The 27,745-nt window shown below is 54.2% G+C and overlaps 1 protein-coding gene across 5 annotated transcripts; it reads right to left on the bottom strand.

The window, feature by feature from the left end:
* Window positions 1-309: 309 nt before the first annotated feature.
* Window positions 310-27,300, bottom strand: KANK2 (KN motif and ankyrin repeat domains 2). Of its 5 annotated transcripts, none has more exons than XM_064570826.1 (13): window positions 27,170-27,300; window positions 25,705-25,961; window positions 24,639-24,753; window positions 22,983-24,194; window positions 12,105-12,272; window positions 11,906-12,008; window positions 10,675-10,914; window positions 9,899-9,986; window positions 9,097-9,316; window positions 8,548-8,690; window positions 6,176-6,376; window positions 6,008-6,097; window positions 312-1,100 (listed from the first exon to the last, which is right to left on the bottom strand). In XM_064570826.1, exons 3-13 carry the CDS (start codon window positions 24,673-24,675, stop codon window positions 918-920), a joined length of 2,685 nt encoding a protein of 894 aa, XP_064426896.1. In that variant the 5' UTR covers window positions 24,676-24,753; window positions 25,705-25,961; window positions 27,170-27,300; the 3' UTR covers window positions 312-917. The 5 variants fall into 5 exon arrangements, with proteins under 5 accessions (XP_064426910.1, XP_064426896.1, XP_064426903.1 ...); XM_064570833.1 differs by having other exon boundaries at window positions 25,705-25,901; window positions 27,170-27,296; XM_064570847.1 differs by lacking the exon at window positions 312-1,100 and adding an exon at window positions 1,828-3,917.
* Between the last annotated feature and the right edge of the window lie 445 nt (window positions 27,301-27,745).

Genomic DNA, 27,745 nt, shown 5'->3' with positions numbered 1-27,745 from the left:
TTGGGCTCCCTGCTCAGCAGGGAGCCTGCTTCTCCCTCTCCCACTCCCCCTGCTTGTGTTCCCTCTCTCACTGTCTCTTTCTCTGTCAAATAAATAAATAAAATCTTTAAAAAAAATAAAAAAATAAAATCTTTAAAAAATGGCTTACATGGTAAGTGTCATGAATATTTTACCACAACTAAAAATAAAAATACACGTATTAGAAAAAAGCAAAGCAAGAAACTGGGTGGTGCTGGGGAACGGGGTCTTAAGCATGAGCTGAACAAGTCAACAAAGACGACAAAATGGTCCTTGGCAATTGCTTGTGAATGACAATATTTTTTATTTCTGGAAGGCCTCTTGGCTCACAGACCCCTTTGGAAAACTGACAGACCTTTAGTTCAGAAATACATAACTTTACATAAATTTCTGGGATTTCCAAAACCCTCTGAAAGCCCCCCACGATCTCATGTTGGAATGGTCCAGAGGAAAAACAGAGGAGGAGAAGGTAAAGAGAGCAATCTTCCATCACCCCACCCTTGGGGGAAGTGAGGGGGGACCCAGGGAAGGGCAGAGAGGATGCTCCACCTCCTTTCTTGGTGTCGCTGACACGGGGATATTGCTTGCCAAAGGCCATAAAGCTATACACTTTCGTACATGATCTGTCACAGTATGTATGCATAGGATACCTCAAGAAAAAGTCAAACAGTGAAACAAAACTCTAAAGATCCAACCTATTAGAAAAAGGTTTGACAGGAGATACCCCAACGTGTTGACAACAGAGGCATTTCAACCAGTTGGGACCATGGCACCTTCCACCGTGCCAAACATTTCTGTATTTTTAGAATTTTGCCTTTTATAGTCACAATGAATTATTTTGTCACAAGGAAAAAAAAATCAGTAAAGATGTTTTCTGAGGGGTTCACAGCGGGTGTTCATTAAAACTTTCTGCAGGGCGCCTGGGTGATACAGTCGATTGAGCGTCTGACTCTTGGTTTCGGCTCAGGTTCTGATCTTGGGGTCGTGGGGTCGAGCCCCATGTCGGGCTCCATGCTCAGTGGAATCTGCTCGGGACTCTCCCTCTGTCCCTCCTGCTCGTGCTCTCTCTCAAATAAATAAACCTTAAAAGAAAAAAAAAAAAAACTTTCTGCAACCATGGCAATGTTCTCTATCGCCACAGTTTGGTTCGGTAGCCACCAGGCACGTGTGGTTATGGAGCACAAATTAATTATAATAATTTACATTTAAATGGAAATAGCCACACACAGTGCGTGTGTAGGGCAGAGCAGAAGGGAGTTTACCGTATTATTCTTGTCACTTTTCTGTCGCTTTGAACGTTGTTTAAAATAAGTCCATTTTAATTCTAATTTTTTTTTTTGGAAAGAGAACATGTGTGTGGGGGTTGCACAGAGGGAGAGGGTGAGAGAATCCTAAGCAGACTCCCAGTTGGATGCAGAGCCCGACATGGGACTCCATCCCATGACCCTGAGATCGTGACCTGAGCCGAAAACCGAGCCAGATGCTTCACCGACCGAGCCATGCAGGCGGCCCAAAATCAGTCCATTTTCAAAAAGAGATCAATTTGAGGGGCACCTGGGTGGCTCAGTCGTTAAGTGTCTGCCTTCGGCTCAGGTCGTGATCCCAGGGTCCTGGGATCGAGCCCCGCATCGGGCTCCCTGCTCCGCGGGAAGCCTGCTTCTCCCTCTCCCACTCTCCCTGCTTGTGTTCCCTCTCTCGCTGTGTCTCTGTCTGTCAAATAAATAGATTCTTTAAAAAAAAAAGAGAGAGAGATCTATTTGAAAGCTTAAAGAGGAGTACAGGGAGACAAAGACCAGACACTGATGCGTGGACGTTATCATAAGATAGCTTTATTAAATTCCTTTACCTTCTACAACACGATTACAAAAAGGAATACTTCATTTAAGTGTAATACTGTCTTTATGGACGTACCGTGGCCGGAAAGTGAAGTTAAAGGTCATGAATACACGTGAGAAGAGCACAGGGACAAAGGCGGGACATCCCTGGAGCCTCGCACACCAAGCCCCATGGGCAGGGGAAGGGAAAGCAGGGATAAATTCGGACTTATCTGGGGGGGTGGGGGCGGGGGATTGTCAATGCGCTGCTTCTAGGAGCTTAAAATAAACCTAACTGCTGGCTCTGGGGCCAGACACACAACTCTTGTACCACTTCTCAAAGCTGCCCCAAGTTGTGGCCTTCTGTCAGACATGAGCAGTTGTCCCCGGTCAGCTTTGGTTTTGTTTTCTCTCCGATTTACACACATGTGCGCACGCACACACACACACACACGCAACCTAGGGTGTCTCCTTTGACCGTCCAAGCTCTTTTGTCTTCGGTACCTCCCTTCAGTCAAAAATCAAAGCAAGCCAGACGCCATCAAGCCAAGAAACCCACTTTTCTAGGAGAGAAGCCAGCGCCTCACTTTACTGAATGAACACGAGCACTCAGGGCCGTGGTTTGGCTTCAACCCTGGCGGCTGAGCTCAGAGAACTGGACGAGAAGGGACGGGACACCTATTAGCTGGGGACCTTACTCCCTGTCATAAGGCACTTCTCAAGGCTCCGAACCCATCCTCCATCCCCGGTTTGTTGTTGTTGTTGTTGTTGTTCACAAAAGGAAGGAACTGGAAAGAAAACTATGTTAAGGTTCTGGGGGACAAAACAGGCCATGAAGGAAACTGTGTCTGGCGAGCCCTATTTCCAGCAGGCTCTGTTCCAGGCAGCTCCGGAAGGCCTGTAGGTTGTTAAAAAAACACACACACACACACACACAAAAAAAAAAACAAAAAAAAAACAAACCCAGCTGGGCCTTGTTTGGTTTTCGGCAAAGCCCTGTCTCTTTAAGTTTGCACTGGGAACCCTCGGGGGCAGCCAACTTTTAATTGTGCACACATGGAGTTTTTGGAGCTTGCCCTATGCTTTGCTAGCAAGCGCATAGGCCCTTTCTCCGCCCCCCCGTTTGAGGAGAGAAATTCTGGAGTCTGGGGAGGCTGAGGACGGCCCAGTTACCAGGGTTCTAAACCCAGGGACTCAGCAGCTGCTCTGGGAACTGGATTCATTTCCTGTGTCCCCAGGTCTGAAAGATTTTCTAGGAAAATTAATATTTGCCAGGGCCTCCACGCAGGGAGGGGACGGGTTTCTGGGTGATTTTTCGATGTGAACTGCTCACACATCTCGGCTGCTGGGTTCTGAGCTCCCTTACTTGAAAGCAGAAGGAAGGACTCAGCTTCCTGCCCTGAGTGACAAGGACAGAATCTGTTTTGTGAAAAGACCAGAAGAAAATTCTCCCAAGAGAGGTCTTGCGGGGGGGCAGGGGGGGGAGGAGTGGACAAAACACTATTCTATAGCAGACAATTAAATGTGGGGTGGGCGGGGGGGGGCGTTAAGCCACTCCAGACGTGACCCATGCATAATAACATTCAGGATTAAAATGAAAATATGCGATTCCAGTGACTTTCAAAATTGGCAACAAGGAATATGATTCCCCCCCTCCCCCGATAATGACTCAAAATACAGTATTTTCCCTTTCACCCCGCTCCATCCATAATTGCCAGTTGATTGTTCTCCATGTTCTTCATAAACCCACGCCCCAGCCTCGGCCACTGGCGCCGATTTACGTAAGAATTTAGCTTCAGTCTGCACTGCAGCGGCTTTGAACTGGCCTACCCGGAAAAACCCACTTTAAGCTGGAGTCTTGTTGCTGTCGGGGGCTCCTCCTGGGAAGCGGAAGAAAAATCCACTTGCCTTTGAGACGTGGGCCTTGGTGAGTCTGCGTGGGGGCTGGCGAGGGAGGGGACAAGGGACGAGGGCCAGCTGGCTCTGGGGCTGGCTGGCCCCGAGCAGAGGTGCCCCTGGCCTCCCTCACAGCTACTCTTCGGCAGAGGATGACGCAGGACTTTCGTCATCGGACATCGGGGCAAACTGAAACAAGCAGAATTCTTTTGTTGGGCATCATTTCCAGTGCCTGCCAGGTGCCAACTAGGTTGGCTGGCCTCAGGGCTGAGGTGAGTGAACAACTGAACTTGGTCCCTTGGCCTCAAGGAGGCGATGTTCAGAGAAGCGCAGGGATGCTGAGGAGGATTTTCATCACAGATAAAGGATGGTTGGGGGGGGGAGCAGCAGGGGGGGTGGGGGGGAATGAGGTGGAGAGCAGGTAGTCAGGGCGGGAGGGGCTTCTGAGCTGAGTGACACTGAGGGATGGCGCTTTCTGGCAGAGGAAGTAACAAGTGCAAAGGCCCTGAGGCAGGAGCAGCGGAGAGGCTGAGCAGACTGAGCAAGGGGCAGAGGAAGAGAGTGGGGTGGGGGGGAGGTGAGGGTGTTCATGCAGGGCTTGGTGGACTCTGGGGAGGACTTTGGTTTTTTCTCCAAACAGGGTGACAGCTACAGCAGGCTGTGAGCTGAGGAGGGATATACCCTAACTCACGTGTTCACAGTGACTGACCTCTGCTTGCTGGGGGGGGCGGGGGGGGCAGGTACAGACTGGAGGCGGCAGTGAGGGTGGGAGCCAGGGTGGAGGCAATAACAGTGGTCTAGGTAGACAATGATGGAGGACTGTGGTCTGGCCCTCAGGAGCCCCTGGGAGCGGGACCACACATCAAACAACAGCTCATCACCTGGCCCTATCACCCCCATCTTTCAGTTGAAGAAACTGAGGCCGAGCTGATCCCCAGGTGATGCCCTGAGCACAACAACTGAGTCCCAGGTGTCCAAACATTCTGGGGAATGAAGCTGGGAAAACCTAGAGCCTCAGTAAGAACCTGGAAGTCACGTAGGCGACGGAGGGCTTATGTCAGTGACCCTCGCTCTCCTGGACTATCTGGGGGGGGGGGTCACTGTGGTCAACACCTACCATGCCACCCTCGAGCCAGGCTGCAGACATGCCTCAGAGAGGCCAGGGCAAGGGCAAGGCAGAGTGAGGAGGAATGTGAGTTTCCTGCCCTAGGTCTGGAGACAGACGGCTCTCGGGGCCTCCCCCATTCCTATCTGTGAGACTTTGGGCCGGGGGTGTAACTATTCTAAGCCTCAGTTTCCCCACCTGAAAAACGGAAAGGATAACAGTACTTTATGCAGCTGAATCAGGCTCTTGTGGAGGGTTCAAGAAATCATGGCTGAGAGGCACCTAGAGTACGGTCCCTCAGACTGGAAGAGCTTGTCTCCTCCGTCAGACAAGGGTACCGCTTTAGAGACCTATGAGGAGTGCCTCTGTCTCCCCCTTCAGACTGGAACGCCTCTCTTCTCCATCAGGCGCTTATGATACAGCAAGTGTCAAAATTATCCTCCTCTTAGGCTTCCAGAGAGTGTTCTGCTAACAGGCATCATTTCTTAAAAACCCTGGTTTCTGTGCTCAAATAAGAGCGATGCCGAGTTAGACGCAGTTTAGGTTTCTTTACGGGGAGACATCTCAAGGCCTTGAATATACACTGACATGCTTCGAGCAGAAGCCAAAGGCCTCACTGTGGCCCACAAGGGCCTGCATGATCTACGGTGTCACCTCCTTGCTCTCATCTCCCTGATGCTCCTCAAACACACCGAGCACGCTCCCGCCTCAGGGCCTCTGCAGGTTCCCTCTGCCTGGACAGCCACACAGCTCACTCCCCCACGTCTGCAGCACCTCCCCATCTCTCACTGTCCCCTCCTATCCTGTTTCAGATTTCTTTCCAGTAGTTACTATCACCTGGTCATGGTACACTGATTCGTATATTTTGTATCTGCCTGCTCTGTGGGGGCAGAAACCGTTTCCTCTTTGGTTCGGGGCTGTGGCCCCCAGGGTCTATCATGCAGCAGGTGCTCTGTAAATATTTCTCAAATGAGTGAATGGTAATTAAGAGCCAGCCTTTGGAACCAGACAGGTCCAGGTTCAAATACTATCATGTATTCTCAGCTGTCTGTGCCTCATTTCCTCACGGGGGCACCAGGAAGGTTCAACATGCATGGGCCCCATACGGCCCCAGCCCTTCCTAACCATCGGCCCCTCGAAGAGTGTCCCCCCTCCCCTCCGGGCTGACACTCACCGAGCACTTGATGTTCATGCGAGAGTACAGCATGGACGCGATTTCACTCTGCCCAGCGTCCAAGGCCACCATCAAAGCGGTGCTCCCGTCCTGTAAAGCATCCACTGCTATGACGAGCCCCGGGCGGTGCTCCCGCCCTCCCTGGGGCGCGCCGGGCCAGGGACTCACGCGGTCAGTGAGTGAGATGTCGCAGCTGGGCACAGCCAGCAGGAGGCCCGTGATCTCCTTGTGGCCGTGCTCACAGGCGCACATGAGAGCCGTGGAGCCGTCGTCATCCTGCTGGTTGACGTCTGCTTCACAGGCCAGCAGAGCTTTGACCACGTCCACCCGCCCGTGGCTAACGGCCAGCATCAGGGCGGTCTGCCCAGCCTGGGCAGGGCAAGGAACAGGGTTATGCACTATGCGGGGCCCCAGGGCATGATACCCTTGCTTGGAAACCTTCCGTGGCTCCCAAGTACTGTGATGGTAACGGTATCCCCACTCGCTGGCCTCCTTTTAGATCGCAAACAATCCCTCCCACCACCGGGCCTTTGCACCTGCTGGTCCCTCCTCCTCCTCCTGTGTCCTTCTCATCCCTCACGTCTGGACTTAAATGTGTCCTCTTTGGGGAGGTGCGACTTGCCTACCCATTCCCATCCCCAACTAAAGCAGGTTCCTCACTCCCAGGTGTAATATAGATGTACACATTTACTGAGCTAAGATTTGTATACTTTTCCCGTATGTCAGTTGAACCTCAGTAAAAATTAAATCAATGTTCATTAGTGGATGAACGGAAAAACAAACTACAGAATATCACTGAGCCTTAGAAGGGCATGAAGGACTGATGCATCCCACACAGTGGACGGACCTTGGAAATATTATGCTCACTGGAAGAAGCCAGACACAAAAAAACACATACTATGTGATTCTATTTATGTAAAATATCCAGAATTGGTATATCCATAGAGATAGAAAACAGACTGGTAGTTGCCAGGAGCAAGTGGAGGGGGAATGGGGAGTGACTGCTAATGGCGCAGTGCTTCCTTTTGGGGTGATAAGAATGTTCTAGAAATAGAGGTGATGATTGTACAACACTGTGAATGTACTAAATGCCACTGAATTGTATACTTTAAAAGGAATAATCTGGGGTGCCTGGGTGGCTCAGTTGGTTGAGTGTCTGCCTTCGGCTCAGGTCATCTCAGGTCATGAGATCGAGCTCTGTGTCAGGCTCTGGGCTGGGCATGGAGCCTGCTTAAGATCTGCTCCCTAAAAAAAAAAAAAAAAAAATCTCCTTCTGCAACACCCTGCCCCGCACGTATGTGTGCTCTCTCTTAAAAAAATAGTAATAGGGCGCCTGGGTGGCTCAGTTGGTTAAGCGACTACTTTCAGCTCAGGTCATGATCCCAGGGTCCTGGGATCGAGTCCCACATCCGGCTCCCTGCTCTGCGGGGAGCCTGCTTCTCCCTCTCCCACTCCCCCTGCTTGTGTTCCCTCTCTCGCTGTGTCTCTCTCTGTCAAATAAATAAATAAAATCTTTAAAAAAAAATAGTAATAATTTTTTAAAAAAAGATTATCCTGGGGTGCCTGGGTCTGCCTTCTGCCCGGGTCATGATCTCAGGGTCCTGGGATCGAGCCCCGCATCTGGCTCTCTGCTCCGTGGGAGGCCTGCTCCTCCCTCTCCCACTCCCCCTGCTTGTGTTCCCTCTCTTGCTGTCTCTTTCTCTGTCAAATAAATACATAAAATAGAAAAAAAAAATTATCACTTTAATTTTTTTTTTTAGAAAAGATTATATTTATTTATTTGAGAGAGAGAGAGCGTGCACACAGGCACAGGGACGGGGCAGGGGGAGAGGGAGAAGCAGGCTCCCCGCTGAGCAGGGAGCCTGACGTGGGGCTCGCTCCCAGGACCCCAAGATCATGACCTGAGCCGACTGAGCCACCCAAGCGCCCCCTAAAAATTTTTTTTAAGTAAACTCAACTCCCAAAAAGGGGCTCAAACTCAGGACCCCAAGAGCAAGAGTCACATGCTCCACCAACTGAGCCAGCCAGGGGCCCCTAAATGGATAATCTTACGTGTATTTCACCTCAGTTAAAATAAGTAAACCATTGAAATTATTTTTAATTAAAGAAGAACTAAATCAATAGAGAAGCCAGTGGGGGGGGCGCCTGGGTGGCTCAGTCGTTAAGCGTCTGCCTTCTGCTCAGGTCATAATCTCAGGGTCCTGGGATCGAGCCCTGCATCGGGCTCCCTGCTCCGCGGAGAGTCTGCTTCTCCCTCTGCCACTCCCCCTTCTTGTGCTCACTTGTGCTCTCTCTGTCAAATAAATAGAATCTTTAAAAAAAAATAATGGGGTTCTAAAGCTAGACCATGGGGGTTCAAATCCCACCTCCTCTAATCTGGTCTTAAGGAAATGGGTGCTTCTCTGAGCCTCGGCTCCCTTGTCTGTGGAGTGGGGATTCTCCCCCGGGGCATGGAATAAGATCCCATCTGGGCTTGGTGCACAGCCAGGACTTAGTCAGTGGGAAGGGCTGCCTGGGTCCGCAGCACGGACGGCCTGTACCTGGCTGGCTTTGGCATTGACGTTTCCGAGCCGGAAGAGCTGCAGGATGGTCTCGATGTCATCCTGGGTCTTCAGGGTAGCCAGGGCGGTGAGCATGATGGGGCTGTAGCCAGCACGGTTCTGCTTGTCCACCTGACACACACCTGGGAGGGGGGTGGACACTGGACCCTCAGACCCCAAAACTGGGGGAGCGCCCATGAGAACCAGGCAGCATCTCCCCCATCAGGGGCCAGATTCCTCCCTTCTCTCAGGCTGAGAGCCCCATTCTGCCCCAGCGTCTCCACCTCCACTATCCTGCCCCATCAGATGAGGGACTTCGGGCCTTGGAGGGGGGCTGGAAGGTGTCCATGCTGTCCCTAAGGCCATGTCTGCCCTTTTCAGTACGCTGGGGCCTCGGGTGGGACCTGTACCTCCCTCTCACCAGACTGGGAGGCTGGCATGCTCCTCAGGGGACGAAGAGGGCAGCGTCTTCGCCATCGGACCACCAGACTGGGGGGGGCAGCCGGCCCCCCCGCCCGGGGCCCCCTGTCCCGCCCGCCCCCTGCTCACCACTGTCAAGCAGCTGCCGCACCACGGGGAAGTTGGCGTGAGACACAGAGTAGTGCAGAGCCGTGTTGCCGTTGCTGTCGGCGATGTTGACCACATAGTCCAGCAGGCGCGCCGACATGGCCCGGAAGGTGACCAGGTGGCGCCGCACGAGCTCGGGGTGTGCGTCGCTGCGACAGGCCAGGCGCAGCCATTCCTGCAGCACCGTCGTGTAGGCCACTTTCTGGCCGCCGTGCGGGAGGGGAGGCCGTGAGGGCAGCAGCAGCCTGCTCCCCAGCGGCCCCCCACCCCGGACGAAGCCCCAGGTCGGGGAGCGTGGGTAGGGACACCCCCCGATCCTGAACCAGAGCCTGAAGGAGAAGCGTGGGCAGCCCTCCCCCGATGCGCCCCTTGCACTCAACAGCGTGGGCTCCCCGTCCCGGACAAGACAAGGGCTCTAAAGGGACTCCAGGCACCGCAGTCCCGGATGTGCCCCCCACCCCGCCGGGGAAGGCGTGAGCATCTCCATCCTGGGCCCGTGGTCTTCAAAGGCAAGTATAGACCCCCGGAAAGAGAAATGTGGCGGCAACTTCCCTCAAGCCCCCAAAACAGCAGGAACCAGAGGTCAGGACTGTTGGCAGGCGACCATCCTCGGGGCCCCTCCCACCACCCTGGCCCCTCTCTCCAGGGCCCCTTCCCCACTGCCCAAGCTCTCGGCTGGGATCCCAGAGTCCCTTCAAAGCGGCACAGGGAGACACTGTGGATGAGAAGCTGGGGTGGGGGTGGAAGAGAAGGAGGGGACCCCAGGCCCAGGGCCCCATCGTACCAGCTCCCGCTCAGTGAGGGCATTGGGGTTGTCCAGGTACTTTTCCAGGGCCAGGCAGGCTGAGATGAGGTCGGGGCTTAGCTCCATCCTGCCAGGGGCAGATAAGGGGGAAGTTTATCTTTTTTTCTTTTTTTTTAAAGATTTTATTTATTTATTTGACAGAGAGAGATAGTGAGAGAGGGAACACAAGCAGGGGGAGTGGAGGAGGGAGAAGCAGGTTTCCTGCCGAGCAGGGAGCCCAACGCAGGGCTCGATCCCGATCCCAGGACACCGGGATCATGACCTGAGCTGAAGGCAGATGCTTAATGACTGAGCCACCCAGGCGCCCTGGGGGAAGTTTATCTTCAGAGCACTCGCCGCAGCCTCCCGGGTGACCCCAGACATGGGGAGCAGACAGAGCCCAAGAGAAAGTGGACATACAGGCTAAAGTTTGTTCCAAGCGGACAGTAGTGGATAGAAAATTGTTGCCCGAGGGCAGATTTTTCACCAGGGGGGAAGGTAGGTGTGGCGTATGTCCCAAAGACAGTGGGTGGCTTAAGGACAAACTTTGCTTGTCCCTTAAATTTTAACCCCCACAGCCCAAACTGCCCTCATCAGGCCCTTTATCAAAGCCTGCAGACCTTCGGATGGCCAGAAGGAGAAAGTGCTGGTTCGCTAATTCAGACTAAGGTGTGCGTGACTGATGGCAGGTTCCCTCAGAGGGCGTGAATGGTGAGATCTGAGGCAGGGGTCACCCACCTCACCCCGTCTGAGTTCATCCCACACAGAAAACTGACCGGATCTCCTCCTCTGCATTCGCTCCTGACGCGCCCTCCGCCACGGGCGCCTGCTGAGACTCCCGAGATAGCTGGCTCTCCTCCTGGCTACTCTTGGCCACTGCCGTCCCCGAGGGCCTGAGCTGGGGGGCTTCGGCCACACTTGGAACCTTCTCCTTTGGCTCTGGGGCCTCACTCTCTGTGCTCTCGTTGTCTGAAAAGTTCTCTGCTGTGCTAGAGTCCTCAGATGAGGACTCGTACCTGGGAAGGAAGGACGGGCGGAGTGAGGAGACGCAGCAGATGGGACAGGACATGGGCTCTGACCGCTTGACCTCTCTGCACCTTGATTTCCCCATCTGTTAAATGGGAATAATGGCAGTATCAGCCTCACAGGGCCGTGGGGATGTGCCTTACAGCACCTGGCACACAGTAAGCGCTCAATAAACACTAGCTAGCACTGCGATCGTGCTTGGGGTGGGTGGGGGGAGAAATACTGCTCTCACCCTCTACTCTTCAGGACCTCGTCTCCCTTGGCCCCTTATGCAGGTCTAACTGCGTCAGACCCTCACCGCACTGCAAACAGGTTCCTCTTGTGCTTCTTGCTGCCTCTGGACAAAGTCTAAGCTTTGGGCCCGGCATTCAAAGTCCCCAGACCATCCCTGTCTACCACTCCTACTCCTTATGGCTCTTGCTTCTCACGTGTGTTGCTTCCTCCTCCCACCTCTGAGCCTTTGCACCGGGGTGCCCTCCCAACCCCCACTCTTCACTCTGCTGTCTCCGGCTCATCCTGCAGCACACTCGTCCCCTCCTTCAGTGTCTTCCCTGGGGACATCATTGCCTCCCCCGGCACCCTGCACTGCCCGAGTGTCCCCATCCCCCATCACCGCTCCAACCACACTGGGTCTGAACTGCGCGCCAGTGCCCGAGGCCCCACTGGACTGGGAGCTCCATCCAGGTAGGAAGCCGAGCCCAGCAGCTTCTGAGGACTAGCACAGACCAACAGCACAGCACAGGCCTGGGAGTCTGACCACCGGGGCCGACTCCCAGTCGCCGTGTGAGCTCCAGCAAGGCATCTGGCCCCGGAGTGCCTCAGTGTCCCAACTATCTACTGCGCCTTGCTTAAAGGAGTGAATCAAAGTAAGGGGCCTAGGCCAGGGTGCATTCTCGGACACGAACAAACCAAGGAACAATCAGGAGGGTAGAAGCTGAGGAAAGGGTGGGAGCGTGGGGTGGGGTGGGGGGCTCCTCTTACCCGCCATTGACCCCCACAAACTGCAGGCTCCTCCGGTGGGCCGCGGGGTCTGCGGACTCCTCTCTGCGCTTTATGATGGACCGCACGCCTGCTGGGGGCTCAGCTGGGGGGACAGGTGGTGTCGTAAGAATCTCCCAAAGCCAGACCCTATGCCCAGGCCTCCAGGGCCCCGTCCCCCTTGGCGGCCACCCTCACTCACCTGCACTCCCCGCCTCCTCTGACTTGCATGAGGCTGCTTGCCTGGTGGGCTCCGTGTTAGCAGCCTCACGGGCGCCCATTCCACCCGCTTTCTTCTCAGGCTGTGCCAGATGGGTCACTGCCACTCCTGGGGGTGATGAGGATGACTCTGCCAGAGCCTGTGGGAGCCCTGCAGGGGCAGGAAGAGAGGTGCTCACCGTAACAACGTGGGTCACATACCCCGGGCCAGGCGCTCGGAGGGCTGAGGCTTGTGTTGCTTCGTCAAATCTTCCCAGCCCATGAGATTCTGATTGTTACAGATAAGGAAACTGAGGCACAGAGGGTTGCCTGAGGTCACCCTCACCCTCTGAGCAGCAGAATCTGATTCCAGCAGCCTGCGCTGGCAGCTGATCAGGGACAGGGAAGAAGACACTGTGACTACAATCCTGGCTTGTGACCCCCCCCCGCCAAACACCACACTGAGTGTTATCTGGAAATAAGGTTTGATCACAGCCAAGAGTCCCCATCATGGTAGGGACTCAACTCTTCCATGAACAAGCTGTGTGATCTCAGGTAAGTCACTTAACCTCTCTGTGCCTCACGAGAATGACATCTCCTCCATCATGGCGTTGTTGTGCAGACTGAAGACAGCAACATGGGGGGAAAGGGCTTAGAACAGCGCCTGGACATCAACAGTGCTCGAGCATCATTTGTTAAGAGAGCTGGAAGCACTATTTAGATAAGATTTACTAGTATTTTAACAAAAGCAAGGTTGTGTTACGGATATCACAGCTCCCTTCTTCTGAACTTTAAGCAGGTAACACTTTAACAATCAGGAAAAATAAATAATAAGGGCTATTAGAAAATAAATGTTTTTTAAGATTTTATTGATTTTTTTTGAGACGAAGTGAGCAAGAGAGAGCATGGGCAGGGGAAGAGGGAGAGGGAGAAGCAGACTTCCCGCTGAACAGGGAGCCTGATGCGGGACTCAATCCCAGGACCCTGGGATCATGACCTGGGCCGAAGGCAGACATTTATTTTATTTATTTTCTTAAAAGATTTTCTTTATTTTTGACAGAGAGAGAGAGTGTACAAGCAGGGGAAGAAGCAGGCAGAGGGAAAGGGGGAAGCAGGCTCCCCGCCCAGCAGGGAGCCCGATGTGGGGCTCGATCCCAGGACCCTGGGATCATGACCTGAGCCGAAGGCAGACGCTTAACCGTCTGAGCCACCCAGGCGCCCCCCGAAGGCAGACATTTAACCGACTGAGCCACCCAGGGGCCCTGGAAAATAAAAATTAAAACCCAGGTAAGGGTGCCAGAGTGGCTCGTTCAGTTAAGCGTCTGATTCTTGGTTTCAGCTCAGGTCATGATCTTGGGGTCATGGGATCAAGACTCGGATCAGGATCTGTGCTCAGTGCAGTCTGCTTGAGATTCTCTCTCTCCCTCTGCCCCTCCCACCCCACTCACAGGGACGCACGCGCGTGCACGCTGGCTCTCTCCTTCTCTCTCTCAAATAAATAAATAAATAAAATCTTAAAAAAACAAACAACCCATCTAGGTAGATTTTCAGTTTGGGAAAATGAAAATGTTCTGGAAATGGACGGTGGGGATGGTCACGCAACAATGTGCATGTGCTTAGTGCCCCTGAACTGGACACTTTAAAATGGTTAAGATGGGGGCGGGGCGCTTGGCCGGCTCAGTGGGTGGAGCATGTGACTCTTGATCTCAGGGTCATGAGTTAAAAGCCCCACGTTAGGCATGGAGCCTACTGAAAAAAATAATAAAATAAAAATAAAATAAAATAAAATGCTTAAGATGGTAAGTCTTATATTATGCTTATATCACAATTTGAAAAAACCACCCAGGTTGGGCAGAGGACAAAGGTGACTCAGTGGGCACTAGGTCCCAAGGATGCCCACTGCCCATGTGGGAGTGAGGGCAGCAGGGAGCTCCAGGCCTGGATCACCAGCCTGGGAGCCAGGAACAGAAGTGCCACCGTGAGCGGCTGTCCTCATCTCAGAACCTGCTCAAGTTCCCCCAGGCCACGTGTGGCTTCTGTGTCCCTGCTTCCCCAGGACATCTCATTTCTACCCCTGGCCATGGGCTCTGCAGACCAATTCCTTTCAATTCCTTTTAACAGTTACAACTTTTTTTTGACAGGCACAGTGATTACTTCCTCAAGTCCACGACCACTCAGAGTTAAGAGCAGAGAGTCACCAGTCAGCACAAGCAAAGCATGAAGAACACAGAGACACAGCCACAAATGGGTCTGACGGCGCCCAGCCCAGGGTGTGGCCGGGTCTGGCCGCTTCCAGGGCCGCAACCCGAGCCCTTATGGGGAACAAAACACACACTGGGGTTTTTATGTGAGTCTTTTTTTTCAGATTTTATTTATTTGACAGAGAGAAACACAGCGAGAGAGGGAACACAAGCAGGGGGAGTGGGAGAGGGAGAAGCAGGCTTCCCGCCGAGCAGGGAGCCCGATGCGGGGCTCGATCCCAGGACCCTGGGACCATGACTCGAGCTGAAGGCAGACACCCAATGACTGAGCCACCCAGGCGCTCCTATGTGAATCTCCTGATTTCTTTTTTTAAACTCTGTCAATAAATTCACATCCAACAAACAAAATCACTTCGTGGCCAAGTGGGATGTGTCAGGAGGCAGATGGGCCAGTTCGCCGTCTCAGTGATTGGCCCCAAACTCCAGACTCCTGATTTCAATGCCGGGGAGGGTCAAAAAAAAATCAGGTGAGACAACATTTTGCGCAGTGAAAGCAGCCGGTCACAAAAGGACAAATACTGCAGGATTCCACTTTTGTGAGGTCCTTAGAGGGGTCACATTCACAGAGACAGGAAGTGGATGGTGGGTGCCAGGAGCCGGGGGAGGGAACAGGGAGTCAGTGTTTAACTCGGACAGTTTCAGTTTGGGAAGATGGAAAAGTTCTGGGGATGGATGCACAACAGTGTGAATGTGCTTTAGGCCACCGGACACTCGAAAATGGGTCACATGCTAAGTTTAATGTTATGTGTATTTTACCACAATTTTTTAAAAGTGGAGGAAAGGGCGCCTGGGTGGCTCAGTCGTTAAGCATCTGCCTTCGGCTCAGGTCATGATCCCAGGGTCCTGGGATGGAGTCCCACATCGGGCTCCCTGCTCTGTGGGGAGCCTGCTTCTCCCTCTCCCACTCCCCCTGCTTGTGTTCCCTCTCTCGCTGTCTCTCTTTCTGTTGAAAAATAAATAAAATCTTTAAAAAATAAAAAATAAAATATAAAATAAAATAAAAGTGGAGGAAAAAAAAAAAAAGAAATAGAGCAGCCCCATAGCTCATTCTGCCCCAAGGGAAAAGCAGGCCAAATGGGGCAAAATGATACCACAATTTACATGGGGGAACTGAAGTCCACAACCAGCTAAGACAACTTTACAAAAAAGGGCAAAGATGGGGAACCTGGCTGAGGAGAGAGTAAAACATTCCAAATGGCCACAATGGCCCAACAGCAGGCACTGCTGAGGGAAGAAAGGGGCCAAAGGATCAAAGGCGAGAAGGCCAGGCCCAGGCCCCAGCTGAGGAAGCTGGGGTTAAGACCAAGGGGTTTCTACAGATTGGTGGGAAAGTTGGTCTCTGGGGTGTGATGCTGGGAAAAGCAGCTTACTTGACCCAAGGAAAAAAAAAAATCAAGCTAGGTCCCTACCTCACACCTTAACACAAAAACTCTGAAGGATCAATGTAGCTACCAGAAGCTACAAAGATACAGGAAGAAAATGTAACAGAATATTGGGGACCTCAGGAAGGGGAAAGATTCCTTTAAAAAAATTCCTCAAAGATGGGGCGCCTCGGTGGCTCAGTCAGTTAAGTGTCTGACTCTTGATTTTAGCTCGGGTCATGATCCCAGGGTTGTGAGATCAAGCCCAGAATCAGGCTCTGCACTGAGCATGGAGCCTGCTTAAAATTCTCTTTATCCCTCTCCCTATTCCCCACGCTCTCCCTCGCTCTAAAAACAAACAAATGAACCTCAAACCACATATGAAAAATACAAGATGATCTCACTTACATGTAGAATTGGAAAAAAACAAACTCCTAGATGCAGAGAACAGAGCGGTGGTTTCCAGAGGCAGGGGGTGAGGAAATGGGAGAAGGGGGTCAAAAGGTAGGAATTTCCAGTTATGAGATAAATAAAGCCTGGAGATGTCCTGTCTAGCATGGGGACTATAGCTGATAATGCTGTATTGTACATTTGTAAGTTGCTAAGAGAGTAGACCTTAAACATTCTCATCACAAGAAAGTCTGTAACTCTGAGCTGACAAATGTTAACTAAACTTACTGCGGTCGTCATTTTGCAATATATACAAATATCATTATTTGTATACCTTGAATGGGTACAATGCTACATGTCAATTATACTTCAAAACCTGAAAAAAATTAAAAATTAACAAAAGAAGAAAAGAAAAATACGACGGATTTAACTGTATCTGACATGAAGATTTCTACTTGATTAAAAAACAAAACAAAACAGGGGCGCCTGGGTGGCTCAGTTGTTAGGCGTCTGCCTTCAGCTCAGGTCATGATCCCAGGGTCCTGGGATCAAGTCCCGCATCGGGCTCCCTGCTCAGCGGGGAGCCTGCTTCTCCCTCTCCCTCTGCTTCTTCCCCTGCTTGTGCTCTTTGTCTCAAATGAATAAATAAAAATCTTAAAAAAAAAATTAAAAACAAAATAAAAATAAAAATAAGCAAAAACAAAAACAACCCTCATAGACAAAAGTTAAATGAGGGGTGCCTGGGTGGCTCAGTTGTTAAGCGTCTGGCCTTGGCTCAGGTCATGATCCCAGGGTCATGGGATCGAGCCCCACGTCGGCCTCCCTGCTCAGCTGGAAGCCTGCTTCTCCCCCTCCCCCTGCTTGTGTTCCCTCTCTCACTGTCTCTTTGTCAAATAAATAAATAAACTCATAAAAAAAAAAAGTTAAATGATAGAAGAATGCACATTATGGGAAGATACTCACAATGCCAAAAATGGCCAAGGGATTATCTTCTAGAACAAGGCTCAACAAACTTTTTCTGTAAGGGACCAGACAATAAATATTCTCAGTTATGTGAGCCATAAGGGTCTCAGCAGCAAAAGCAGCCCTGGACAGTATGCAAATTAATGGGCGTGGCCGAGTCATGATAAATTTGAATTTCATATAATTTTACTCATGTCACAAAATGTTGTTCTTCTTTTCATATTGTTTAACCATTTAAAAACATAAAAACCATTCTTAGCTTTCGAGCCTATAAAAACAGGCAGTGGTTCGGGCGCCTGGGTGGCTCAGTTGGTTGGGCGACTGCCTTCGGCTCAGGTCATGATCCTGGAGTCCCGGGATCGAGTCCCGCATCGGGCTCCCTGCTCAGCAGGGAGCCTGCTTCTCCCTCTGACCCTCCCCCCTCTCATGTGCTCTCTGTCTCTCTCATTCTCTGTCTCAAATAAATAAATAAAATCTTTAAAAACAAACCAACAAACAAAAAACAGGCAGTGGGCTGGATTTGGCCCAAAGGCTGTAGTCTGCCAACCTTGATTCTGGAATATGCCAGAACTTCTCAAAATTGTCCAAGGAAAAATGGACACAAGGCTACGAATAAGTGATTCACAGAAGAATCTTACTAAACATGGATGGTGATGCCCAATCTCACCATCAAAAATCAAAGAAACGCACATTAAAACGCAGAGATACCACTTTGCGCCAGTGTTGGATGGGCAAAACATGAGACAAAACTTTGTGCCGGTGGGTATGTGGGGAAATGGGCACCTCGGATCCAAGCGTGGCTGGTGGGAGTGTGGACAGGCAGAGTTTTCCCAGAAAGGATCAGACAAAACGTGGAGTGAAGTGGTGAATTCCCTGCGATTCAGCAACCCCAGGGGAGGTGACACTTGAAGACAGCGCCGTCACTGCTCACGGCCGCCAGGAGCTGGAAGGCACACAAGTGCCCACCGACGGGGCACGGAAAAGAAAAGTGTAGCACGCCCCTAGGGCAGAAGGCGACGCAGTCATTATAAGTGACAAGCCCGAGGTACCAGCATCAGGATGCAGAGTTCAAAAAGAGTGTACAGAGAGAAAAAAAAAGAAACAGCAAGATTTCTTCTTCGGAAATCACAATACCATTTTAGGAAGTCAAGCATGCACAGAGCATATTTTTCAAGGACACTGAAATGTCTAAATAAGCTTTTGGAAGGTGGATTGCGAGGAATGGTATTACATGGGCTGGGGGGCGGGGAGAATGAATGGCACAGGGCAGGGGTTGTCCAACTACGGGCCGTGGGCACGATTTTTGCATTTTTGATGGTTGGAAAAAAACAAAGAAGAATGCTATCTGGGACATGTGAAAATTATATGAAATCGGGGCGCCTGGGTGGCTCAGTCGTTAAGCAGCTGCCTTCAGCTCAGGTCATGATCCCAGGGTCCTGGGATCGAGCCCCGCATCGGGCTCCCTGCTCAGCAGGAAGCCTGCTTCTCCCTCTCCCACTCCCCCCTGCTCGTGTTCCCTCTCTTGCTGTGTCTCTGTCAAATAAATAAATAAAATCTTTAAAAAAAAAAAAGGAAATTACATGAAATTGAATTTCACGCAGCCCCACTCGTCCCTTTATATATTGTCCACGCTTACAAGCTACACAGGCAGAACCGAGGCACTAAACTCATCAAAATGCATACATTAAATATGCAAAAAATATTTTCACATATTATAATAAAGCTTAAAAAAAAAAAAGAACCAAGCTGAACTGAGCCGTCGCAACAAAGACGATATGACCCTCAGCACTGAGGGTGGAAGGTGAAGGTGGAAAAAGAATCAAGTAAAACGAGAGGGCTGGCGTGCACAGACCGTCGGAGCTGGTCCCTGTGAGCTGAAGAATTTAGATGAACTAGGTTTGGACCTCCTTCGGGCCAAAAGACTTTTTTTTTTTTTTTTTTTAAGATTTTATTTATTTATTTGACAGAGAGAGACACAGTGAAAGAAGGAACACAAGCAGGGCGAGTGGGAGAGGGAGAAGCAGGCTTCCCGCCGAGCAGGGAACCCGATGCGGGGCTGGATCCCAGAGCCCTGGGATCACGACCTGAGCCGAAGGCAGACGCCCAACAACTGAGCCACCCAGGCGCCCCACCAAAAGACATTTTTAAAAATGTAAACCACTCAGCCACCCAGTGTGGGAAGGGAGTGAGGCCACAGGGGAATAAAGCAAGTTGGCAACAGACGTCATGGGCCTCAAAAATGGTCTTCCAGGGGCGCCTGGGTGGCTCAGTTGGTGAAGCATCTGCCTTCGGCTCAGGTCATGATGCCGGGGTCCTGGGATCAAGCCCCACATCGGGCTCACTGCTGCTCAACGGGGGAGCCTGCTTCTCCCTCTCCCTCTGCCCCTCTCCCCTGCTTGTGCTCTCTCACTGTCAAATAAATAAATAAAACCTTAAAAAAAAATGGTTTTCCAGAAACGTGTCCTGAGAAAACAGAAGACGTGAGGGGTTTCTGCAGGAGGAAGTCCGCGTGGCACGGATGACAGCAGAGACCGACGTGGCTGTTCAGTAAATACGGCATCCCAGGAATTTTTAATGACGAGAAGAAATGCCTCTGGGATCATGTTAAATCCAAGAAACCAAAGGCGTAGTTTGAATCCTGGCCTCACGAACAGTGGGCAACCACCCTAGGCCTCCATTTCCTCATCTGTAAAATGGGGATGAAAACACTGCCCGCCGCATCCGCATCCGGGTGGCTTGCGGAGGTGAGTTAAAATATGAAAAGAGCGTCTAAAAATGCCCTGGCCCCTTGGTGAGGCTGCCTAACTGCTTTTCAAAGTCAAGTAACGCAAAACAATGCTTTCCATCAGCATCAGTTCCCTGTTGCCAGGCTTGAAAAATACGTATTATTTTCTGCATTAAAAATTTCGGAAGGAAAGAAGAAGTGCTGACAACAGCTGCGTCTGGGCGGTGATGGGTTTACTGGGGTTTTGCTTTGTGTTCCAGATTTTTCTGTTACTTCCCAAATTTTCCACAAAGAATATGAATTGCTGTCAGAGGAATATGTTTCGAAAGGGAGCAGAGGACATTTCAAAGCCCTGGAGCCCCCACGGATGTACATGCCCAGCTGCCCCTTCTCCCAGTCATACCGCTGAGGCGGTGCCTTTGGAAGGTGGGCGGTGAGGGTGGGGGGGCCTGGTGAGGTGTCCAGGCCTCTGCCTGCCCCACCCACCCTCGTCAGCCTGAGGGGAAGGCTGCTTCTCACCCTCCCTGCCCTTCGGCTGCAGTAAGGGAATTCTAGATGGCAGAGAAGCCCTCCTTGCCGCTGCCTCCTCCAGGGAGTACTCCCAGATCCACCCATCAAGCTGGCTGACCTGAACACATGGTTGGAACGCTTGTCAAGTTCTGTACTCTCTAATTTCATTTTTCACAGTGCTTCTCCCCAGTCTACAAGCCCTACAGGACCCACCTCTGATGCCCTGCTACCTCTAGACCTTGCTTCTCCGGCCTCATCCTATTCCAGCTGGTTCCACACCTTGATGTGCGCAAGGCAACTCCTCACTTCGGGACCTTTGTCCCTGCTGTGAACACTCTTCTTCCCACCTCTGTGCCACCTGCCTGCCTCTTCTCTTTCACGTTTTGGTTCAAAGAGCCAACAGCCTGACGCCACACGGAACACTCGATAGAAACTGACGCATTAAACCTCACACTGATCTGGTGACACTGGGCTGTCAGGACCCCCGATTTGCAAATGAGGCACACAGAGGTCAAGTAACTGGCTCAAGGGCACAGAACTAGGAAACAGCGAAATCAGAATTGGAACCCAGACCCACTACCCCATTCAATTGCTGCCTGCCCCATGCCCCCGTTTTATCTGCTTCAAACACGTATTCTCTGAAATGGTATTTCTTCACTTATTGTGGGGCTTCACGTGTTTATGGCACAGACTCTATCTTGTTCACAGCTGCGTCCCCAGTGCCTAGAAGAGTCTGGCACATAGCAGACATTCAGTAAAAGTATGCTGAATGAAAAGACACTAAAATGAACTGGCACACTCCAGTTCTGCCCAAGCAGAGCCGAGACTGGGGCTGGCTGCAGCAAGAAGGAATTAAGTGAGACACAAGGAAGAACTCGGGGGGGCAGCAGCCTGCACAGAGTGGGAACATCACTATGTCTGTGTGTCCCACAGGCAGGCAGCCCCATGGCCGCCCTAGGTGGCATGTCTGGAATGAAGGCTGCCTCTCAGAAATCCCAAGGCTGAGCCGGGCAGGGCCCTTGGCTGGGGGCCAGAGTCAAAGGGCCGGGAGTTTGTGATGGACACAGAACAGAGGAGTGGTGTCCGGAGCTGGCCAGGAACAACACGGAAAAGCAAGAAAACACAGCTGGGTCCCCACCCTCCAGCTTGTGCTCTCAGGTCCCGCCATGGGGCTCTGACATTCGAGACTGGGTTGAGGGCCTGAGCTGCACCTTTGAGCCCTCTGTAGGTTCAGGCTGACCTTGGTGTAGATCCTGGCTCAGCCACCTCCTGGCTGTGACCCAGGGCCAGTACAACTTTTCCCTGAGCCTCAGTTTCCCCAGCTATAAGCAGAATTGGCCTGAATATTATCAAAAGCAGCAACAAGCAGGGATTGAGGGTTCACTGTGTGCATTAATTCACACGAGTCTGGGGGGGGGGTGGAGACTATCGCTATGCCACTTACAGATAGGGAAGCTGAGGCTCAGAGACGTGAAGTCCCTCTAGGGCTACATTAAGATGTAGAACTTGAACCCAGGTGGCTTGATTATAAAGTCCCATACTCTAGCATTCCACGAGTGAAACCCTTAGCGTAGCACCTGGCACTAGGCTAGCGCTTGATAAAGAACAACTGTCATTAGGGGTGCCTGGGTGGCTCAGTCGTTAAGCGTCTGCCTTCGGCTCAGGTCATGATCCCAGGGTCCTGGGATCGAGCCCCACATCGGGCTCCCTGCTCAGCGGGGAGCCTGCTTCTCCCTCTCCCTCACTCCCCCTGCTTGTGTTCCTGCTCTATCTCTTTCTCTGTCAAATAAGTAAATAAAATCTTTAAAAGAAAAAAAAGAACAACTGTCATTACGTGAATCATTCCGACAGCTTCTCCCAGGAGCCCAAGGGTAGCAGCGGTGGGGCAGCTGTCATTTTACAGATCCCACATCCTCTTTCCTGGCATACAGACTCAGCACTTCTGCCAGGAGGACACCTCTCTGTTCCCTCAAAGGCCACCGGACTTGGGTGGGGCTCCTCTACCCCCAGGATCTGGAGTCGGGCAGTGAGGGACACCGTGATTGGCTCTGTGATGGGTACGTGACTGCCACCGGCCAATGAGGGGTACCCCTGGGAGTTTTTTATGGGCACTATTTGGACTGAGAGGCTCCCTTTCCACTGAGATGGAAGGACAGATGCCTGGAGTGGTGGGGCCACTTTCACTCACCTGAGAAAGACAACTCCAAGGCGCACAGAAGTCAGAGATCCTTGATGATATTGGAGCACCTAGATCCAGCTATACCTAAAGTTGTGCCTAAGTTACATGAACAATACGTTTCCTTTTCCTCGCCTAAACTGCTCTGAAGTTGGTTTCTGCCATTTTCTGAATAAATTGGGTGGGTTTTTTGGCCCAACGAACCAACAGTCTTAGGGACCCTCCCTCAAACCCTCAAAAACCTCCCGTTTTCTGGATACTTACCACATACTAGATATGAAAACGCACCCTTAATCAGATACCTGATTTTTCTGCATGCCTCCCTACAGCACAGAATCAGTGGTACAACCGTCCCCTTTTTTGCAGGTGAAGAGACGAGAGGCTCTGAGAGCCAGAGTGGTTGGTCTGCTGGAAGGCCAGGGCTGGGGCTACACCCTGGCATTCAGAGCAACAAAGAGGACCTCTCCACCATCCTCCCCTGTCCGCTCTGGCTCACCTGTTGTCCCATCGCAGCTTCGTTCCGTGATGCTGATCTTTTTCACCAGGTGCACGTTGCCAGTGGGCGCAGCGGATGCTGGGAACGCTGTCTCTACCACCTCATGGCTGCGGAACACAGCAGGGCTCTCGACCCTTCCAGACGTCGCCAGGGACCGCAGCCCTGTCCCATAGGGCTCCAGACTCTGGGCCCGCTGTGCAGGGAACCCAGCAGCTGTACTGGCCACCACCTCCACCTCCCGAGGGCCCTCCACCACCCGGACAGTGTCCACGCGGACGGGGCTGTCTGGTGGGGGCCGGAGCCGGGGTGGGGGGTCAGCCTGCCGGGCCTGAGCTGCCTGCAGCTCCCGGAGGGTTTTCTTGAGCTGGGTCTCCAGCACGGCGACCTGAGCGGCAAGGGCTGCTTCCCCGTCGGGCACCCCCAAGTCCCGCTCCCGGACCCAGGTGCCCACGCTCCGGGTCTCGAGAGTCACCGGGTCCTCGGGGGTCTCTGGGAGGTCCAGGCAGAGCTCGCTTCGGCCCCGGGCCCCTGTGGGATGGCCCAGGAATTTCTGGCTCTTGAGCTGTACTGTGAGCTGCCGTTTCTCCTCCTGCAGCACAGAGAGCTTCACCTGGAGCACGGGGATCAGCTTCACCTGCTCCTCCAGCTGCCGCAGCTTCCGCAGGGCACCTGCCATCTGTTCCCGCACATGGGCCAGGTGCCCGGCGCTGGGAGGCACAGGTGTGGACAGTCCCGAGCCCCGTGGCGTCGGGGGTGGCAGCCCCACGCCCACCAAGGAGCTGGTGGAGCCTGCTGCGCTGGGGGTCAGGGAGCCCAAGCCAGTGGGCGCAGCCGCCTGGTCCTCCAGGCGGCGACGGGCATCCAGCAGCGTGCGCTCCACGCGCGGGTTGAAGCCAGCTCGGGTCTCCAGGGCACCGTACTGCGGGTAGAAGCCACGGCCACAGTAGGAATAGGCCGAGTGGCGGCTGTCCCCACTGGCATTAGAGCACAGAGACTCGGTGGATGTCCACCAGGAACCAGGACCTCGGGGCAGTGAGCCGAGGCGCGGCCGGCGCTGCACGGCGACTCGCCGGAGCGTGTGGCCTTTCTCGATGTCATCCACGTACTTGAGAAAGTCCAGGTCGAGGCGGTAGCCATAGGGCGTCTCCACGGAGTACGGCGGGTCAGGCTCCCTGGCAGGGAAGGCGGGTGGGGAGGCTGGGCCAGGGGTCCCTGGGGTGTGAAGAAAGACCAGGGCCTCTGAACACTGCTGTCCCCTCCTCAGGGTGAAGACTCACATCCCTGGGAGAGCCAAGGTTTATTTGCCCAAGGGATGGGAGCCCACTGGGTGCTCAACCGTGACTCCAGTCTCAAGGCAAGGCCCTGTCCCCGCCTCAGAAACCCTCAGGGCAGGCCTGTGCCTACTCCCCCAACAGCCCCAGCACAGGGACCTGTGTCTCTACTCAGACCAGCCCCTTTCCCTGAAAGACTGTCTCCCCCAACAGACCCTCCAGGGCAGAGCCAAAAGGTCCTCATTCAGGCCCTCTGGGCAGGGCTGTATTCTACCCTCAACAACCGCCCCCCCCACTTCCTCCTCCCTGGCCTCTACCCCTGAGGCGGGGCCATATCTTTCTCCCAGACCCCAAGGCAGGGCCCCTTCTTCCTGAGACCCCTGACCTGGGAAGGGGGCTGGCACGTGCAGGACTTGGGCCATCCTCTGGTCTGCAGATGCTCCTCAAGAGTCACCTGGGGCCTATGACTCAGATCACCTGCAGCACAGGCTGAGGCGTACCTGGGGAGAGAGGATATTGGAGCCTGGAGTCAGGAGGAGTTCTGCAGGGGGAGGGGATGTGGCCACCCCTCCCCCACAACTGTCTCCCTCCCAACCCCCCCCACCTTCCCCGAGTCCGGGACCCTCTTATAGGAATACACCCGGCCTGGCTTGTGGAAAGGGGTGGGGGGGAGGGCCCCCGAGGCCTGGAACAAAGAAACCAAACCTCACGGCCCGCCTGCACATCTGTCCAGCCCCTGGACAGGCTCCAGCTGCTCCCACAGCCCCGCCTCCACAAGGCCCTGGGCCGGGGGGCCCCAAGCCCGACAGGCCCCACCCTTCCTGCACCCCTCCTCTCAGCCCAGGCCAGAAGCTGGCTACAGGGACAGATTGGGGCTGAGGTGGGCAGGGGGCTGGGGCACTAAGTGGGGGACAGTCTTCCTGCAAAGATCCGAGAACACGGAGACACAGGCACAAGGAGAGATGGAGCTCAGGGTAGGGGACCCCAAAGCAGAGCGGGGTCAGGCTAGCCAGAGTCGGGGGGGTAGGGAAAGTTGAGGGGAGGCAGTGAGGAGCAAAGCCTTTCCTCTTTATGGAAACAATTTTCTCTAAAAATAAACAGTTTTGCTGCCGGGCTACACGAGAACTTCCTGCCCCCCCAGGATGTGTCCGGCTCAGGGGCGCAGCAGGGATAGAAGGCCGGGTGGTGGCCAGGGAAGTCATGGGGGTGGGGTGGGGGGGAGGAAGTAAGAGAGGGTGCCTGGAGGCTGCAAAAGGGAGGTACAATCAAAGCCTCTCACTAACCCCTCCTCAGCCCTGGAGGCCAGCCAGGACCCTTTTGTCCCCACCACTCAGCCTGAGCTTGGCCAGTCCTTTCTGCTGTCTGACCTCTAGCCACCCTGCTCCAGAGGCCCCATCCCATCCCACCAAGGAGGACCCTTTCTGGCCTATGGGTGCCAGGGCAGTGGGTACCTGGGAGGATGGGCCAAGCGGGGCACCTGCCGGGCATGAAGGCGAGGCTGGGGCTCCAGGGGCGGCCAAGCTTGTCCTCTTCTCACAACCTGCTTGCCTCTTGCTTAGTCTCTCCACGTCTCTCCGAGTCTCTCCACATCCGTCTGTGTCTCGATCCACTTCTCTCTCCCTCTCTCCACGTCTCTGTCTTTCAACGCCTGGAGTACAGTCACCAATTGTATGAAGCTCGGTTTTCTATCTGCTTGGAGGTTCACCCCCTACACAACAGGGAGGTAATCAAAAGTATTTTCTGGAGACCTGAGAGAGACTGGTGGCAGGAAGCAGAATTGGAATAGCCTGTGGGGGCCCCTGGAGGTGAAAAGCGGTGGGGCGAATAATGGTGATAAGTGTAATAATCACCCCAGCCGCTCATTTGATCACAACATTCCCATCAGGCGCACGGTTACTGCCCTGTTTTGGAGACAGAGAAATGTCCAATGACTTGCCCAGGGTCACGAGAGGAGGAAGAGGCCGGGTGTGGACTTGAACCTAAGCCTGGCAGATTCCCCACTGCCAGGGCCACACCACCCTCACCCCCAACTCCACATCCCTCTGCCCATTTCCCAGACACAGAGACAGGTCTGAGAGAGTCCAGTCATCTGACCACCCTCTATGTGCGAGGATGACTCCAGGTCTAGAAAGCAGATGGAGGTGGGGAGTGTGGTGGGTGAAGCCCCTCTCCCTGTATGGGACCCCTGGGGTACAGAAAAGGAAACACCGGGTAGGAGAGAGATGGAGAAAAAGGGAGGCGAGACGCTCCCAGAGGGGACAGGTAAGGGGGCGCGGGGTCCCGGGCCGGCCCGAATGTCCGGCGGGGTCTCCCTGAAGCCCCCCTGCCAACCAAACCCGGACGTCTCTGGGGTCTCCCCGCCCCAAAGATGGGGGCAAGGGTGACCCCGCCCCGTGCAGGGAGGGGGCGGGGCCTGCGGGGTCCCCGGCTAATGGCAAACAGCTGCCGCTCCCCATGCCGGCCCAACCGCCAGGCCGAGGCCCAGCCCGGCCGGACGCCCGGACGCCCGGACGCCTTCCCGCCGTCTGGGGCCTGGCTCGGCTCGGCCACGGAGGAGGGCGAGGGGGGGCAGAGCGGGGGTAGAGAGGTAGAGAGAGGACCGAGGTGGGGGAAAGAGGCAGAGGGAGGGCAATGATGCGGGAAAGGGGCAGGGCGAGAAGTACAGATGGAGGAGGATGGGGCCGGAGGGGGGGGGGAGAAGTAGGGACGGGGTCAAAGACGGGGGAGGGAGGGACAGAGACACGGGGAACGAGACACTGAAAGTCCGGAAAGTTTGGACCTAGACGGTGGAGTTGGAGGCAGCGGCTCGTAGAGAACGGCGAGGTCGCGCCCCGGGATTGGGGGTGGGTGGGGTGGGGACCACGCTCGAACCCCGAACCGGACTCGAACCCCGACCCAGCCTCGGGTCCTACTCGCCTCGCGCGCTCCGGCAGCCGCAGTCCCTGCGTCCCGCCGCCCGTGCGTCCTCCGCGCGCCACCGCCCGGCCGCCCGGCCCTCGGCGGTGGCTCCGCCCCCGCCCTGCCCGCTCCGGGCCGGCCCCGCCCCCAGGCGCCCGCCCCCCCCCCCCCCCCCCCGGGCAGCCGTGGAGGGGGATGCCGGGAGAACGCGATCGCACCTGGACCGCAGGTGTGCGTCTGTGTGTGTGCTCGCGTGCGCGCGAGGGGTCCGGTGTCGTCCTCTCGCCCCTCCTCCCCGAGTCCCCAGAGCACGGTCCCCGCCACCGCCACAGCTGGGCGCTGCGGGGGGCGGGAGGGGGCGGGGCTGGCCAAGGCCCAGCTCCGGGAGGGCGCGGGCGGCGGCGGCGGCGGCGGCGGCGGCGGCAGGTCACCCCTCCCCCCACCCCGCCGGCCGAGGGCTGGAAGCGGCCCAGCACAGGCCTGGTACGGGGTGGCGTGACTGCCGCGGGGTGGGGAGTGGGGCTGGGTCAGTGCGAGGCTGCGCAGGCAATGGCTAAACCGGACCTGGGCTCCAATCCCCACCAAGCCTCTAAC

The sequence above is a fragment of the Mirounga angustirostris genome, unplaced genomic scaffold, assembly GCF_029215605.1.
Source record: "Mirounga angustirostris isolate CCGP_5_RB_7025 unplaced genomic scaffold, mMirAng1.0.hap1 SCAF_1, whole genome shotgun sequence".
Taxonomy (NCBI): Eukaryota; Metazoa; Chordata; class Mammalia; order Carnivora; family Phocidae; genus Mirounga; species Mirounga angustirostris.
The sequence above is the reverse complement of the archived record's forward strand: the minus strand, read 5'-3'. Positions and strand labels throughout refer to the sequence as shown.